Here is an 18,670-nt window from a genome sequence, read left to right as displayed (position 1 = left end):
CGTGCAGTGCTCCTCCCTCCAACCTTACCTGTCAGACGCCAACTTTAGTTAAGTCTAGTATAGTTCCAACCAGGTCAGGAATGGATTGAATGAAGCCTCCATCTAGCGGCGAGGATAGGAACTTTACCGGCTGCCAAAGCCTGGCGCACTCTTCTGGGGCAATGATTAATGACTGACAGATGAAATAAAATGATACTGTAGAGTGTTGCTGGAATTAAGGACAGAGAAAACCGGAGTACCCGGACGAAAACCATGTCCCGCCTCTGCTTTGTCCAGTACAAATCTCACATGAATTGACCTGGGTTTGAATCACCAAACCTAGCGGAGAAAGGCCGACGCACTGGGTTTGAACCACGGAGGCTCCCATCCTGGGAGAATACACATCCTAAATATTTGGAAGGATTTACCTGTTCCAGTTTTGTATTCCCATCCTGACATGCAGTTCTCTTAGGTTTTTAATTCATCTGACAAAAAAATAATTGTAACGACTTACAGCACAGTCTTTAAAATTAGCGATATTTTGGAGTAGGTTCCTAATATTAAGAGATTCATATCTCTTACGATACCTGTCCAGACTCGGTGATATCCAGCAATATACCGGTATATGTAGTTAGGTGCAAGTGTTCCGAGAAAAAAGTACTTAAATGCTAAGGCAGGCATTCAATTTTAATTGTCACTCCGTAGTAATGTTCGAAGGTACTGTTTGTATGTTACTGGACGGAGTTTGACTCTTTGAAAAAACAATGGACCTGATTAACATGTTTATTAATATTACAGTACCATCTAACACAGCCCGTTTCATTGGTAATATATACAGAGTGTCCCAGGAGGAATTGTCAGTATTCAGGGATATGACAGGAACAATCATTTGAAGTAAAATACTTCATAGGGACATACATGCCCTATTCCGAGTGGTTCCAAGACAGAATATATTTAATGTACTTTGTTTGGCCTAGTGGTGCGCACGAATGTGTCTTACCCACCCAACATATTTGACGTTTCATTCTAGCCCAACCTACCCCGTTGCTTTCAACCTCTTTGCTCGGGATGTGTTTCTGCCATTAAAGGAATTGGGAAGTGTGAAACGATAAAAAAAATTTACTTCCGATATTTAATTACATACCTCAGAAACTAAAAGAGGCATTTCCTTTAATGTTCTTTTGATATATTCAGAATATATTCATCATTATTTGGATAGAATATGAAGCTTCTATGTTTAATATTTTGTGTCAGAAAAACATTATAAAACAAATATTTTTAATATTGTTAAAAATGTCCTTAATTGATGTACCTTTTTCTGAAAAAATACTCAAACCAAACCCGAGAAATGCTACATGCATAACATATAAACCTTTCTTGAGCTGCTGAAGTAAAATTATTGTCCTATTGTTTACAAGAGTAGAGAATTTTGTTACATCCTAGTTGAAAACTGAAATTTTCTGTAAAATTTTCAGTACTCCATGAACTAATCAAGACATCCGACTAAATTTACTTCAACAAGTAGATCTATATAGTGTCTAAAAGACTGCCAAGTTTCATATACATTGATGTTATAATTTCTGAAAAAAGGATACACAAAGTTTCAAAAAATATGGCTTACAGAAAATGCAAAAGGAATGTTTGACTGGTAGCTGACATTTAATGATACTGAGCGTGCAGAGTTATGTTTAAACCTAATTTGATTGCCTCCAATATAACTTCAGCACAATAACTGATACACCAAATTCTTCAGGAAATGTTAGACGAAGCTCAAAAACGAAAATTGGCATTTTGAGCCTATCACACTTCCTGATTCCCTTAAACTAGCCCGTTGAACTCGCAGTTGTCCATAGTGTGTTGTGAGTGAAGTAGTATGAAGGACTGAGAATGTATCAGAGAGAAGCATCGGTTGACTGTGTTTGTACTGTGTGGAGATGAGAAGAATGCAAGAATGAGGAATGTGGTCTGCAAGCACGAACTTCCTGTTCTGCCCAGACAGATCGGCTCTTATCTGCTACACGAAAATATTGACTCACACTTTGCAGTTTGCTGGATTACAACTGACAAGAGCGAAGAGCTACTAGTAGAAGATAATATAAAGTTGCCTGGGTAGTAGGGGAGTTACTATGGTAACCACTGCGTCACGGGCTCTGTTGGTGAAAACCCCTTCGCCCCGTGCCTCACCGGGCATGTGCATTCTTTTGATCTCCCAACAATACACGCTCTGGCTAAAATCCCACACATCTACACTAATGAAGAATATGCAGATATGGTGTAGGTATGTTTACGGCTTATGCAATGGTAGTGCTCCTGCTGCTGTAGAGGAATACCGCCGGCGCTTTCCGACACGTCGAATTCCTGATCGTAGAGTGTTTACCAGAGTTTTCCGCACATTGCGTGAAACAGGTAATCTTTCAAGGTCTCATTTTCCTTCGGAACATGTAGTTCACAACCAGTGTTGCCAACTTATAATTTCAAGGTCCGCTAAATACTACTAAAAATCCCCTGAAATTCCGCCAAGAAATCCGATATCAAATAATGAGCAACAAAAATGAGCAATAATAATAATAATAATAATAATAATAATAAAAGTAAATGTCCGAACTCACCTGATCTGTGAGTTTCACTGGGATTAACCCCCTGCCTGCGAGCCGACGAGCTAAAACTTGTAGGCGTTTTAATGCCGGCTGCAAACTAGGTGAATCCCCTACCTCAAGGGCCACACACAAAACAGGCCAGTTCATTAAACGATCTTCCTTCATGGCATAAAAATGCTACTCTCACAGAGTGTCATTATCTGTTGTCATTCGTCAACTAAGAGATAAGTACCCTTTCCTCGCGCAAGAAATTTATGATACCATGATCTCATAACATCACATACAAATAACATAATTATTTTCCTCATGTGACTGCTAGCTCCTGACAAGAAATACGGAATAGCTCGGAGACAGATTGGAGTACAAATTTAAAATGAACGTAAAATGGATAAAACACTAAATTCCGCTATAATAAATCTACAACTCCGCCAAAAATTCCGCTGTCCGCTAAATGATATATTTCTCCGCCGACAGTCCTCTAATTCCGCCAAATTTAGCGGAAAATACGCTAAGTTGGCAACACTGTTCACAACCTGTGCAAGAACAGGAACATATTGTTGAAATGGTGTAGCGTAGTCCTACTACCAATACACGGCGACTTTCTGCACGTATCATTGTCCCACGAACATGAGTATGGCGAACATTAAATGCGGAAAACTTGTACCCATTTCAAAACGTCAAAGAAGTTAGGTGAGTGAGACACATACTTCCGCGCTACTAGCCTAAGAACAAATATACATTAAATGTGTTCTCTCGCGGAAACGATTCGGAATAGGACATACGAGGTTTGTCCGGAAAATACGTATAAATCCGTCGGGGTGACGTATCACGTATCGTGGAGGCGCCACCAGGTGGCACTGCTGTTGTCGCCAATCTTCTCAACGCTCAGTTCGAGTCGGAGAGCTCTGCGTGTCAGTAGCAGTGTGCGGCTGCTTGTTGAAAGTTACCCGTTTTAACCTGCCGTCGGTATGGAGCTCTCTCTGATTGAGGAACAGCGCATCAACATCAAGTCTCAGAGCTCGTGTGGCCCGAGTTCGACCGGATTTGGCACAAGGGGGCAGGTGGATCCTTCACGACAATGCGCCCGCTCCCACGTCGCTCGTTGTGCGTGAGTTTTTGGCCCAAAGCTCAATCACCGTGCAAGACCACCCGCCTTATTCACCCGATTTAGCCCCTTGTGACTTCTTCCTGTTCCCGAAATGCAAAATGGTGCTTCGGGGGCGGCACTTGGATGATGTGGAAGCCATCAAGGGAGAAACGACACGGCAACTGAACAGCATCACAACTGAAGACTTTCAACAATGTTATCAACAGTGGAAACGGCGTTGGCAGAAGTGCATCTTGTCTCAGGGAGAGTACTTTGAAGGAGACCATATTGTAATACCTGAATAATTGTCAAATAAAGTTATTATTCAACTTTTATACGTATTTTCCGGACAAACCTCGTACGTCCATATGAAGTTTTATTGCTTCGAATGATCGTTCCTGTCATATCCCTGAACCCTCGTTGCACTCAGCCTATACGAGGGATTTGCTCAAAGTACCTCGAACTTTTTTTTTTTTTTTGTGATTTTGAAAGTAAATTACCAAAAATCAACACGTAAACAGTTTACACACATTAAAATAAAACACACGAATATAGGGAACGGTGAGCATTTCAGAAATGGCTGTACCTTGGACGTATTAGTACTGGTAAAGCAATGGTATAATCACTGCCTTCATGATGTACAGGCCGTACTGTACCTCCGATGACGTCACGCAAAGAGGCGAACTGTTTCCTCCGTCCGAACCGTGTAATGCAAAGACATGATGCGTCTGTACCTTGTAATTACGAAATATTCACAAAAGTTGCATTAATATTGCAGGTGAGATCAGTAAAACCTGTAATCGCATCATAACTCGTAAGTCAGGTCTGTGTAATTTTGGGAGAAGTAAGTTTGAAGTGCGATCTACGCGGTCAAAGCTTCAGTGTTTTACTCGTCAATAATTAGCCTATTATGCATTAATATAAATATGGAACAACAAACGTGCAATAATAAACTTTACTTTCATACCTCTAGATGATCATAAATAGTTACTTCCCACATTCACGGAAACTGCCGAGGAATGGTTTTTACTCGCATTCATTTCGGGGAGGAAAGGCAGCGTGTACTCAACATTACGAACCCAAGAAATAACCATATGCAGGTTCCATTGGTTACTGTCCACTTTTATACTTTTTCTGGCTCAACAAAAGAATGTTCTGCTGTAAATCTGTGTAACAAGAAAGTAACAAGCAGAACTCATCATCAGTTCTGGAAAATGACTGAACCGTACACCTTTATACTTCGTAACAGGTATTTTTTCGGTTGGTATTTTCGTTTTTCATAAAGGTAACCTGCCCCCATACGAGAAAATGAAAATATTAATGTATATTTACTTGTATAGTTGTGTTTTCACCGTGGTACGCACAAGTTCTTAGCATTGTGACAAATGTGAACTTTCACACACTGTATTTAAATTTGTAGCACATTATATTTCCGCAAACACGTCTTATACGATAACAATTGAATTAATAAATTACACGAGAATTATTACGTCCCTTGAATTTACATTACACACCACGACTAGATACCATGCCTAACCAAAACTATGAGGTCTCATTATTTTAATAACAGCTGTTAACGTAAATCCTGATGTGAAAAATTTAAAGAAAAAACATGCAATATAATTAAATATAAATTTTTGTCTCTCAACGGTCACAAGTATCGCAAGAATGCCCCCAATCCTTGTGGATTACATTCACAAGTACAGTGTGTAACATTCGCTTAGCCCGCCTCAATTGATCAGCTGATTGGCTTGGCGCGCTTTCTACAGTGCGGCCTGTACATTACGAAGGCAGTGGTATAATATTACATAAGGCTCGCCAGTATAAATAACATAGTAACCATGGCTGACGGTGGGCGAATGGACTCTGCCATTGGTTGAAGATTACGCCAATGAAATATCGTTCCCATAATTCAAAACAGAACATCTCGCTGTCTTGAATTATGGGAGTGACGTTTCATAGAGTAAATCTTCAGTCAATGGCAGAATCCATTCGTGCCACCGCCAGCCATGATTTAACAATCTTGAAATAACGCGACTTATGATGTAAGATGAATAAGAAATAGAGGCTTTGCTTGATTACATACCAATGGTTTTGTCACTAGCCGGACGTAACGTATCGAGACCAATGGCTCTGTCACTAGAAAAATTATTTCATACACACTCATAAAGAAGGATATAGAAAAAAGAAACATTTATACCGACATTGAACTACCTTAATTGCAATGTCCATAACACACCGACGTCCAATGTCAATAGCAACTTGTTGATTACCGGTACCATAGCAACGAAGACATTGGTACGTCATACTAGAAACTAATCAATGACAAATGAATATTAAATAGCGGTTCTAAGCTGGTGAGCCTTAGATAAAGTTATAACAAAGCAATAAAAAAATTATATAACTTTGAAAATAATTTTTGAAAAGTAAAAAATAATGTTCGATGGCAGAAATATCAGATATTATTGCGTATTTCTTCTTTACTCTTAAATCTCTTTTTTTTTTTTTTTTTTTTTTTTGCTAGTTGCTTTACGTCGCACCGACACGGATAGGTCTTATGGCGACGATGGGACAAGAAATAGCTAGGAGTGGGAAGGAAGCGGCCGTGGCCTTAATTGAGGTACAGCCCCAGCATTTGTCTGGTGTGAAAATGGGAAACCACGGAAAACCATTTTCAGGGCTGCCGACAGTGGGGTTCGAACCTACTATCTCCCGAATACTGGATACTGGCCGCACTTAAGCGACTGCAGCTATCGAGCTCGGTACTCTTAAATCTGAGAGAAAGAATATTTAATTATGAATAACTTGATGTCAATGTGAAGTGTGTGCTGCAATTCACTTATAAAATATGACACAAAATTATTCAATGTACACGTGACTGTCATCGAAATCGTCACTTCCCACATAACGGGAATAACTTTCGACAAAAAAAAAAGGTCTCTACTACTGTCTAAATCATTTGAAAATTCAAGGATATCGGAATCAGTCAGCCTTGAACATTGCACAGCCATTACGAGAAAAAGATGATGCAAGGACATGCAACAACGGAGTAATGAAAAGAATTATAATTATAGTTCGGGAAGTACAGTGAAATGAAATGGCGTATGGCATTTAGTGCCGGGAATCGAACCCGGGCACCTCTCACCAAAGGCCAGCACGCTAACCATTTAGCCATGGAGCCGGACGGGAAGTACAGTGAACAGACGATATACCAAAGAAACGAAATAAACTCTAAACTGATATAATAATAATAATGTTATTTGTTTTACGTCCCACTAACTACTTTTTGAGGTCTTCGGAGACGCCGACGTGCCAGAATTTAGTCCCGCAGGAGTTCTTTTACGTGCCAGTAAATCTACCGACACGGGGCTGTCGTATTTGAGCACCTTCAAATACCACCGGACTGAGCCAGGATCGAACCTGCCAAGTTGGGGTTAGAAGGCCAGCGCCTTAACCGTCTGAGCCACTCAGCCCGGCTAAACTGATATCAAGGTCAAATTTTTGTATTCAAAGCCAACCAAAAACAGATCCACGCAATAACACCTTCGAACAACAACAACATAAACATTCACGGTCAACAGATTTCATTTCTCGAAAATAAAAATGTTTCGTAGGGCTGGTGGATCTGTCTGTTGAGTTAGATGCAGATTCAATGCTTTAAGTTACTGTCACAATTTAACAGACACACAAATGACTAAAATCAATAAATAGGACAGAGCCGATGTATCGACTCCGTGAACGTTCTCGCCATAACCTCTCGCACCGATAGATCGGCGCGCTGAGTGCAAGAGGATGAATATTGAACACTCCCCCTGGGACACCCTCCCTTTCAGACCTGAAAGAAAACTGGAGATGTGAATTTTTGTTTGTATGTCAAAAACTGACTAAAATGCTCCTCAATACACATATTGATAGTTTATTTTACAAAATAAAAACTAACATCCAAAAAACAGCACCCACACAATTGTGCGTATCAAAATTCAAAACCTCGTTGTATCACGTACGATGGTGTAGCTTCAAAATTTACGTTCACTAACCAATGTACACACTTCATTGAATATAGTCCGGTATTCAGTAAAGCTTCTAGATTAATATAAACGCAATAAATAAATACTTATTTTCGGCACTACTGCTTCCTGCCATCTCGCCGATCAACTGTGATTTTTAAACTCTTCTTCCTTCGCCCTGGCGGTCAAGCGCATACTAAAATCAATTGAAATACACGCCACGTGTCCTGCACAATCACTGCAGTCCGGTCTAGCGCCGAAAAAACATCAAATACGGTCAGGGATAACTAAAATACGAACCCGCACAATTGTGCGTACACGGTCTGAAAGGGATATATTTATCGTTGAACATGTTTCTTAAAACCCATTGCGAATTTTATTGTAGCGAAACACACGGGTATCGCTGTTTGAAGAACGGATGCAGAATGTACAACACAATGTATATATAAATATAGTTTATATGTCTTGAAATAGGGGAAGGTCGGGAGGTATCGGACGGCGGCTGGTATCGGACAATTCACAGATGTCTTTGTTAGCAGCATGTGGCAGAACCTGTTTAGCTACTCTCAGGTCCGCCTGCATGTTTGAAGGGTGGGTGCATCCTATTCAGTCGAAAGGCAGGGTCTTTTATGAGTGGTGGTGTACTTTTGTCCTTTGTGTGATTTTTGGCCGGCACGGATTTACTTTTACCAAGAAGTAGCAGCAACAAGGATAAGTTGCACTGAAATTTAAGTACATTAGCAGAAGCAGTATTCCTTACTCTGTAATATCGTGGGTTTAGAATCAGTTTCTTTTCGAACGTTCTCGTTCAGTTCCCGTTGTTTCTTAAGGGAGTCATTCAGGCGGTATCGGACACGGAACTGGCGTGCGGTATCGGGCACACAGGTTGCAGTTCCGTCCGCGTTACCGATAGTACTATCCTTTGTTTTAGGTAAGCACGGGGAAGATACGAGGATAATGGGAAGAAAGCAATATAATATTAGCCGTGAATAGTGTCAGGGACAATAGAATGAGTATTAGAGAAGCCAGTCAATGTTCCTCTGTTCCACAAAAGCACGTTAGATGATAGAAGCAAAGCTCTTGAAGCTGGTAAAGAGATTCCAATAAAAGCGTGTACGGCGAACATTGAGACTTTTCAGAGAACATTCTCAGATGAAGAAGAGAATGACCTGTACATGCATATCAAGGCCCCGACAGTCAGCTCATGCCACTCATCAAAACAGAATTTTTAAAACTTGTATATCAATTTGCTGAGGAATTGAGAGCTGAACATAGGTTTAATAAAACTAAAATGATGGCAGGAAAGACCCTTTTTATGATTTTCTGAAGAGGCATTAAGGCCTCCGTTTGAGGACGGCTGAGTCTATCAGCTTGCAGCGAGCAGTAGGCTTCAACAAGGAGCAAGTGGACATATTTCTGATAAATTAAATGATCTTGTGAGTAAATATTTGTTTAGTCCATCAAGAATCTTCAACGCTAATGAGTGTGATATTTGCAGAATGGCTAAACGTTAATTTCTTTTATTTTGAATGTGAAAAAAATAAATTTTTGTTAAAAAAAGATTGACGTCCGATACCACCCTCCATTTTTCAAACCTACGAAAGTGTAATGACCTCCTTAATTTGTTAATATTGTCCGTGATTTTAATTGTGATTAAATATATTCTAGTGAGTACGTTGATACAAGAATATAGATGCTTATAAAATGCATTACATGAATTTTTTTCCTATTCCATAAACAAATTATGGCAGAAAAGTTAAACTGTCCGATACCTTCCGACTTTCCCCTATGTTTATAATATTGCCAATAGCAAAAATCCTTTGTTGTCTAGTGACTCATAAGACAAATGACTAGAACATTAATTATTTCAAAACTCTTTTCAGTCAATCCTAATACTTTACTTACGCAATGAACTGTTGTATTTTGTATGGCTTGTATGAAGCATGTGCGCATGTGCATGGTGTAGTAGAAATGCTCACATAGTAGTGTGTTTAGAACCAGACTACCTGGCAGGTATTCCTGGAGGATGGCTGTCGAAGATCACCCAAGCGCAGATGCTGCCTCAAGCCGTCTTCGAGATCCCAGCTGCTATCCGGCGAGACACCGGGGAGGATAACCTGACTGAAGAAGACCTCAGCTTGGTACCTGAGACCCAGTAAGTGATATACAGATCTTTAAATTATTTTATGGGGCACGCAGGTGGATGAAAAGGACCTCAATTAATCATCATCACAATCGTCATCAGTCAGCACTGATCTGAATTTAGGACTGTCAGCCAGGTGTCAAATCCTAGTATTTTCTCAAATATTTCAAAGAATTTCGATATTTATGGAACATCTTCCTTGGTAAATTATCCAAGTACCCAAATCCTACTGGTTGAAACGAATATCTGCCACAATTTGTCCTCTTGAATTCCAATTTTATCTTCATATTACCTGCCCGGCTCTATGGCTAAATGGTTAGCGTGCTGGCCTTTGGTCACAGGGGTCCCGGGTTCGATTCCCGGCAGGGTCGGGAATTTTAACCATAATTGATTAATTCCCCTGGCACGGGTCTAGGTGCATGTGCCGTCTTCATCATCATTGCATACACATTACGACGCGCAGGTCACCAACGGGTGTCAAATCAAAAGACCTGCATTATTATTATTATTATTATTATTATTATTATTATTATTATTATTATTATTATTATTATTATGCCTCCATGGCTGAGGCGGTAGCGCGCCGGCCTCTTATCGCTGGGTTCCGTGGTTCAAATCCCGGTCGCTCCACGTGAGATTTGTGCTGAACAAACCGGGGACGGGACAGGTTTTTCTGCGGGTACTCCGATTTTGCCTGCCATATTTCATTCCTATAACACTCTCCATTATCGTCTCATTTCATCTGTCATTCGTTAATCATTGCCATTGCCCCAGCGGAGTGCGACAGGGTTCGGCAGCCAGCATAATTCCTATCCTCGGCGCTAGATGGGAGCTTCATTCATTCCATCCCTAACCTGATCGAATGACTGGAAACAGGCTGTGGATTTTCATTTTCATTTTATTATTATTATTATTATTATTATTATTATTATTATTATTCTATCGGATGAGACCTGCCTAAGGACCGCGTGCCAAATTCAATTCAGTTCTTCATACTGTGTTGTTTTCTCTTCCGCTCCTTCCAATATTCTTTCATCCTTTCACTATGCTGTTGCTTTCTGCCGTCAGACCACTTCGCACCAGGCTTCTTGTTCAGTCTTTCTTGGAATCCTTCCATACTTATTACCCTCCTTCTAAAAATCTCTGGGCCGATGACCTTCGATGTTAGGCCCCTTTAAACAAGCAAGCAAGCATCTAAAAATCTCTCTGTCCATAGTTTCTTCTTCTCTTATATGATTCCTTTCTAAATCCTTCTTTACTTCTTGTCCCAAAGGTACTTGAAAATCCTTTTTGTTAATCTGGAATCATCCATTCTGTAAATATGTCCGAAAATTTGCAATCTCTTTTTTCTTATGGTTTCTGTTATGTTTTCTATGTCCCTGTATATTTCATGATTAGATCTTCATTTCTATACTTATGTTGTTTTCACAAGGCGTAAGATTTTTCTCATAATTCTCCTTTCTAGTACCTCTAGTTTATCTAATCTATAGTTTAGTACCAGGCATTCATTTGCATATGGGCATTCCAGTTTCACCACTGTAGTGCAGTGCCATATTTTAAGATTTTTAGATAGACACTTTTTATTATGATTTTGTTATGTTCTGTTATGTTATATTATGTTTTGTTTTACCTTATTATTATTATTATTATTATTATTATTATTATTATTATTATTATTATTATTATTATTATTACCTTTCCTGCTTTTAAAAACTCCATTCAAGCTTATTAATGTACTAATGACATCTCTCCGCCGACACCTCGGACATACCACTTAGTCTAGCAGCTCATCTTCTTTCTCCCAGTTCTTCCCAGCCCAAACTTCGTAACATTTTTGTAACGCTACTCTTTTGTCGGAAATCGCCCAGAACAAATCGAGCTGCTTTTCTCTGGATTTTTTCCAGTTCTTTAATCAAGTAATCCTGGTGAGGGTCCCATACACTGGAACCATACTCTAGTTGTGGTCTTACCAGTGACTTATATTCCCTCTCCTTTACATCCTTACTACAACCCCTAAACACCCTCATAACCATGTGCAGAGATCTCTACCCTGTATTTACAATCCCATTTATGTGATTACCCCAATGAAGATCTTTCCTTATATTAACACCTAGATACTTACAATGATCCCCAAAAGGAACTCTCACCCCCATAAACGCAGTAATTAAAACTAAGAGGACTTTTCCTATTTGCGAAACTCACAAGCAGACTTATAACCCCATTTATCATCATACCATTGTCTGCTGTCCATCTCACAACATTATCGAGGTTACTTTACAGTTGCTTTGTAACTTATTTATTACTCTGTACAGAATAACATCATCTGCAAAAAGCCTTATCTCTGATTCCACTTGTTTACTCATATCATTTATATATATATGAAAACATAAAGGTTCAATAATACTGCCTTGAGGAATTCCCCACTTAATTTTTACAGGGTCAGATAAGGCTTCGCGTACTCTAATTCTATAATTTATATACTGTACCGTACCCAGGGGTAATAACCATCTGGGACGATGCCTCCATTCCTGATTAAACATCCGACTAACTCAGGGTTGGGCAGAGAAATGGGTTGATTTCGAGGGTAAGTCTAAATGTCGAAGTTTGTCACTTAACTATAAGTATATGACAGGAATAAAGGAGGTTTATATCGAATGAGAAACACTAATATGGGGTAAGATGAGTTTATTCCATAAAACAACCCCGAATTATATTATCACAAAATAAAAATCCAAAAATAAAATGAGAATGAAGTTATCAAAGAAATACAATTGAAATAAATATGGACAACAATCATAGATCGCACAAAACAAATAAATAATAAATTGAAAATTCAAAATCATAACATTGAAATATTTGTGAGCTTCAAAATATCTTCACATTATTGCCCAATGTTCATGTTCACATTCGTATTCGTATGGAGTAGCACGATTTTAAGTATCACAATAATACGGATTTAAATTCAGGGAAGTTGCCGCAAAAGTTACCATTAAACAAAAATTAAGACGCAATGGGACATGATATGAAATATGAAAAATACTAGTGGCATTTCCCTACGCTATATTTACAATAATCACAACACAATTAAAATATATCAGATGTTTACATTGGATTAGGTAGGGGAAAACTTATATACTACACTGACTCGACGTGAAATGCGGTTCACCAAAGGATCTAGTAAGAAATAGATTTACCACAACATACACTCAGCACTCGGGCTGTTCCCCATTAAACAACAAGACAACATATCAAAACAACATGAAATTACACAAAACACCATCCTGTAAGAGAAAACAAATAATATTCTTTAATAAACACGTGGAAAGCAATGGTCAACATTGCATTCCTCTGCTGCATTTGCGCACCAGAAAGTGCCTTCCATCTGTCACATATTTCCTGCTTCACAGTGGGCTGAAAAGAAATGTTAAAACTCAAAATACTGCTCTGGGGACTTGGTCACTGTTCCGTCAAGATCGTATTACGGAAACATCTCATTTCGCACTGTCTATATAAGCACAGCTGATAAGCAAACTTGTAAGGCGAGCTCGTACATCCACAACAGCTCGGAGATTCACATATACAATCGTACTTCTTGCCAGCATGCTACTAAATTCAACGCACATATCATATTCACTGGCCTGACATTAATTTCCCGTCAAATCTGATTCTCAATGATCTCTCAGAATACAATCACAGGCCTATTCTCGCTGCACACAATTCTTATATCATCAGCCATGCAGTCGGCCTGCATAATCAGCTTCATACTTTAGCATGCATTATATTCTAGTGTATATTTCACAATCTCACCAGCCTTTCTCATTATAAAATCAGGCTTCGATTCCCTCCCAAATCATTGTACGAAACAGTTTCCAACCCACATTAGAAGAATATTTTCTAGTCAACGTTGTATATACAGCTCCACACATGTCACAGCTCCTGAAATACATGCGTCATGCAACCTATCTGTAACTAATCTTTCTAAATGGAAAAATAGAATTTAATCTCAACGCCGCAAGTGTTTAACTCGGAAAGTGGATGATCTTGGCAATCTAATCCTTCTGTCTGTAACATACAAAAATATAGGAATAACCATAAGCTAAGTATGATGCATAATGACACAGTAAAACAAAATAAATCCTAACATCTCCCTCAATATCCCATCGAACTAATCGTAAAGTAAGAGAAAAATAGAGAAATCATGCGATCCCCTCCTATCCATATTTACAGCATTACAAATGTAAAATAAACACATGCCGTCAAGCAAAAATTACATTAAAGAAAATCCCTACACAAGCTTCACTTGTATTATTCATAAATCATATAACATGCCTTTTAATTTAGAAACATGCGTGTTATCTTTGGCAACTCCCTGGACATCGGCATCGGTTCACATCCCCGCTCCGGTGGTGCTCTACTCCATCTTCAACACGTTTTCAACACATGGAAACAATCTTCTGTCTTCTAAAGGCGGTGGCATCTTCTTGATGTAAGTTTCTGTACACTGCAACAACAAGACTTCTAGTAAATACTTCTTCACCGCTTTCTGAGCACGTGCCGAATAAACCCTTGTCAGCTGTGAATTAAGCCCACGTAAGCACACGTAAGATTCACTATGCAGAATATTAGGGTTTAGATCCAGTCATTTAGAGCGGCTCGCGGTCCGATACGAAAGTCCTTCGCGATACACGACCGACCCGTAAGTACAATGCGGATGAACATCTCTCCTTCAATCACCAGTCTGCGGCTGACATTACCGTCTATTACTTTAGAATAAAAATTTGCGACGTAGCGCAATTGGCAATTTATCACTGCACCAGTTTACTTAGCACTCTTCACAAATAAATGCACGGTTTTCGGTCGAAAAGACCTTACACCGTTAGATGTCTGCCCACGTGGCAATATTCACGCACAGATAAAAGAGCAATATAGAACGCACTTCACGGCAACTCACACAATAAGAAGAACACTCCCGAAGATTGGGACGCTTTAATAACTTAGCCAACGCCGTTGTAGCTAGGGGATTCCCATATATTCAAAGAATCAAGCAATCAGCGTGCTTGTTACCCACAATGGCTTTGATATTTATTGAAATTAACATCAAACACACTCCTGATTACTTAATAACAACTCAGATAATTACTATCACGTATTCCTTATTATTTCTCACTTTCAGACCTGTGGAAACCCATCAACTAAGAGAACTGACTTCTCTATATCGATATATTCTTCACGCAGATATCCATGTTGGTCAACCTGGGATTTTAATACCGCGCGGTCCAGAATTTATATTAGCCACACCCTCGCTTCCTAATTGGCTGATCACTCCTCATGGCCAACGAATTCTACACGTGCCGAGATGTGCTAACTCCTGGTAACGCTAAACATTTCCCACGTTAACAAGCAAGCATCACGCAACATACAGCAACTTTATGTCTCCATGGACTTCCTGTCTCAACTGTTGCGTAATCTGCTACTTTTACAATGCCTGACTGAAATCCACCTTGAAGTAATTATATAATATAGCAAATATATATCTGATTGTCTCTTACGGGCCGTCAGGATACGGCTCAATACCAGGGCTGTAAATAAAGTATATTGATAGAAATCAGTATTTAATTTAACTAATTAACTAACAAGTATAATTGCATTACATTCCTTCAATGTGATCACCCGCGAAGTCTATTACCTTTTTTCAAATATCGGGAAGCCATTGGGGACCGTTGGCAAGGCGTTCTTTGTTGATGACAGCGACGGAGCGCCCTACAGCTCCCCTGTGGGTGGGGGTGGTAGAATAACACCCACGGTATCTCCTGCCTGCCGTAAGAGGCGACTAAAAGGGGCCCCAGGGGCTCTCAACTTGGGAGGGTGGGTTGTGAACACGGCGCCATTAGCTGAGTCCCGGCATTGCTTCCACTTACTTGGCCAGGCTCCTCATTTTCATCTATCCTATCCGACCTTCTTTTGTCAACTCTTGTTCTTCTCGGACCCGGACGGTATTAGAGCACTCGAGGGCCTTCGTGGCCCTTGTCTTTCTGTGGCCGATATCTTCATTTTTCAAAGTGTCGGATCCCTTCCATTTTTATGTGTGATTAGTAGGGACTTGCGTTTTTCACGTTTGCGATAACACCGACTTTTTAAAAAAATATTCCCTAAAATGCTTAACAGTTACCTATCCCTAACGTTGTCAACAATTCGAAAATTAGCTTTATTTCGCGAAATAAAACGAAATGAGACAATATGTCAACTTTGTTAGGTTAGGTTAGGTTAGGTTAGGTTAGGTTAGGTTAGGTTAGGTTAGGTTAGGTTAGGGGCGCGCAGCTGTGAGCTTGCATCCGGGAGACAGAGGGTTCGAACCCTACTTTCGGTAGCCCTGAATATCGTTTTCCGTGGTTTCCCATTTTCACACCAGTCAAATGCTGGGGCTGTACCTTAATTAAGGCTACGACCGCTTCCATCCCATTCCTAGACCTTTCCTCTCCCATCGTCGCTATAAGATCTATCTGTGTCGGTGCGACATAAAGCAATTAGTAAAAGAAAAAAACAGTCTTACAAGGTTAAATTGTTCTCTCACTCAGTCAGCTCGACTCATGCGCGTACGTCATTCTGCTTAAGAAGCTCGTCAATAACAATCTTATTTTCTCTCTGTGTTCTCTTACGGCTAGTCAAATACCAAAATATGACAATAAAATGATTTAAAATAACGCAAAATTCTAAAAGAGTAACACGAATTTCTACAAAAATAACCCCGATTTCCACCAAAACGTAAAACGAAAAACGCAGGTCCCTAGTGATTAGTGTTATATAGAGGATAGTTGCCTAGTTGTAGTTCCTCTTAAAACAATAATCACCACCACCGCCGCCGCCGCCGCCCTACTGTGCAAAAATCGGCGGCCTCGGAGGGGTTCCTTCTTCTTCGAAAACAAGTCGAAGTCACAAGGACTCATGCCTGGTGAGTACGGAGGGTGTTCCAAGACCTCCTAATACCACCGTTGCGACATGACAACGTGCGTTATATGCCACAATCAGCAGCACTGAGTAAAACAGCATGCCTTAGAAATTTCTGTGGATGTAGGAAACCTGGTTGATGCCATTCATTCGATTGACGCTTCAGTTCAGGCTTATGCCCACGTCTCATCAATGGCGACAATACGCAACAGATATTCGTTTCCTTCGTTGCGGTATCGGTTCTGTATGAGTTGCGCCGAGTAAAATTTGCGCCGTGGTGATTCCCCGCCGGGAGTAGAAGTGGTTTGACAGCTGTCTTAAGCATCTGCTACCTGCGCTGCACCGCAGGGGGTTATTTCCAAGTTCAAGGAATGTCTGTGAATACCTGTAGTACTGAGATTTTGAAATTAATATATATAAAATATTATTCACTCTATCTTTTTTTTTTTTTTTTTTTGCTAGTTGTTTTACGTCGCACCAACACAGATACGTCTTACGGCGACGATGGGACGGGAAAGGGCTAGGAGTGGAAAGGAATCGGCCGTGGCTTTAATTATGGTACAGCCCCAGCATTTGCCTGGTGTGAAAATGGGGAACCACGGAAAACCATTTTCAGGGCTGCCGACAGTGGGGTTCGGACCTACTATATCCCGAATACTGGATACTGGCCGCACTTAAGCGACTGCAGCTATCGAGCTAGGTATTCAATCTATCAATGTTGGTTTCTCGCACATTTAGAAAACCTGCATCGTATTTATATCAGTGGGTGAAATGTGTATAACAACGTAGTTTGACTTAATTTACAAACCAAGTGTGGAAACATGGACTCAGCCTTTCAATCTTATGAAGAATATCCACAGCCTGTTTGTAGCTAACTGACAGGGTCAGGAATAGAATGAATGAAGAAAGAAATACCGCTAAAGGAAGAAAATACTGCCGAATGCGAGATCTGACGTGCTTTTGCGGACAACGATTAACGGATGGCAAATGAAATGTAGCGAATTTGTTGAAACAGAAGAACAGAAAAAAACTGTCTCACCCTACGTTACCCTGACATGCGCCCCTTATGAAGTGAGAGGGCTCAAGAATGAACCATAGCTACTGCCAAAGAAAGAAAATTGTGTGGCCTGGCGAGGCCTGTCGCATTCCCCTGGGTAAAAGATTAATAAATGACAAATGAAATTGTTTCAAACAGTGATGCTGATATAAATATGAAGAAACCAGAAGTAATATTTTGAACGCCAGCTTTGTCCAGCATAAACGCTATCTAAACCCTGATAAGGGGTAAGTAGGGAGTGGACACTGTCACATTCTAATAATAATAATGTTATTTGTTTTACGTCCCACTAACTACTCTTTTACGGTTTTCGGAGACGTCGAGGTGCCGGAATTTAGTCCCGCAGGAGTTCTTTTACGTGCCAGTAAATCTACCGACACGGGGCTGTCATATTTGAGCACCTTCAAATACCACCGGACTGAGCCAGGATCGAATCTGCCAAGTTGGGGTTAGAAGGCCAGCGCCTTAACCGTCTGAGCCACTCAGCCCGGCACTGTCACATTCTGAAACACGAAACTTCCCTGTGGAATTCCCAAACAAGACCTCTAGTTCCTAGAATGATTAATGATCACGGCGCAAGTTTTACTGATTTTAACACGGCGCAACTTTTACTCGGCGCAACTCATACGACACCGCGGTATCTATCTAGGTGGATGCCAGCCAGTGCATACCGGTGCCATTTCTGTACGCCGGTGAGTTGATGTGGAACACAACGGGATGCAATTTTCCTCGTGTTAAGACATTTCGTCACTGTGTACCACACCGTTTGAGGACCGAGACCAACCTCTACGGATAATTTCCGGACAGTCCATGAATGGTCTACGGAAACGGGACCACTTACGATGTCAATCTGAT

General features: G+C 40.3%; 1 protein-coding gene across 1 annotated transcript in view; it reads left to right on the top strand.

Moving 5' to 3' along the window:
* LOC136884791 (neurobeachin-like protein 1) overlaps positions 1–18,670 on the top strand; it is a 128,465-nt gene that overhangs the window by 15,064 nt on the left and 94,731 nt on the right. Inside the window, exon 4 of the mRNA XM_068230034.1 lies at positions 9,738–9,825. Within this exon, the coding sequence (XP_068086135.1) occupies positions 9,738–9,825 (88 nt within the window). The remainder of the gene's footprint in view (positions 1–9,737; positions 9,826–18,670) is intronic.

Source organism: Anabrus simplex, chromosome 13, assembly GCF_040414725.1.
Source record: "Anabrus simplex isolate iqAnaSimp1 chromosome 13, ASM4041472v1, whole genome shotgun sequence".
NCBI classification, from domain to species: Eukaryota; Metazoa; Arthropoda; class Insecta; order Orthoptera; family Tettigoniidae; genus Anabrus; species Anabrus simplex.
This window is presented reverse-complemented; position numbering and strand designations above follow the sequence as displayed.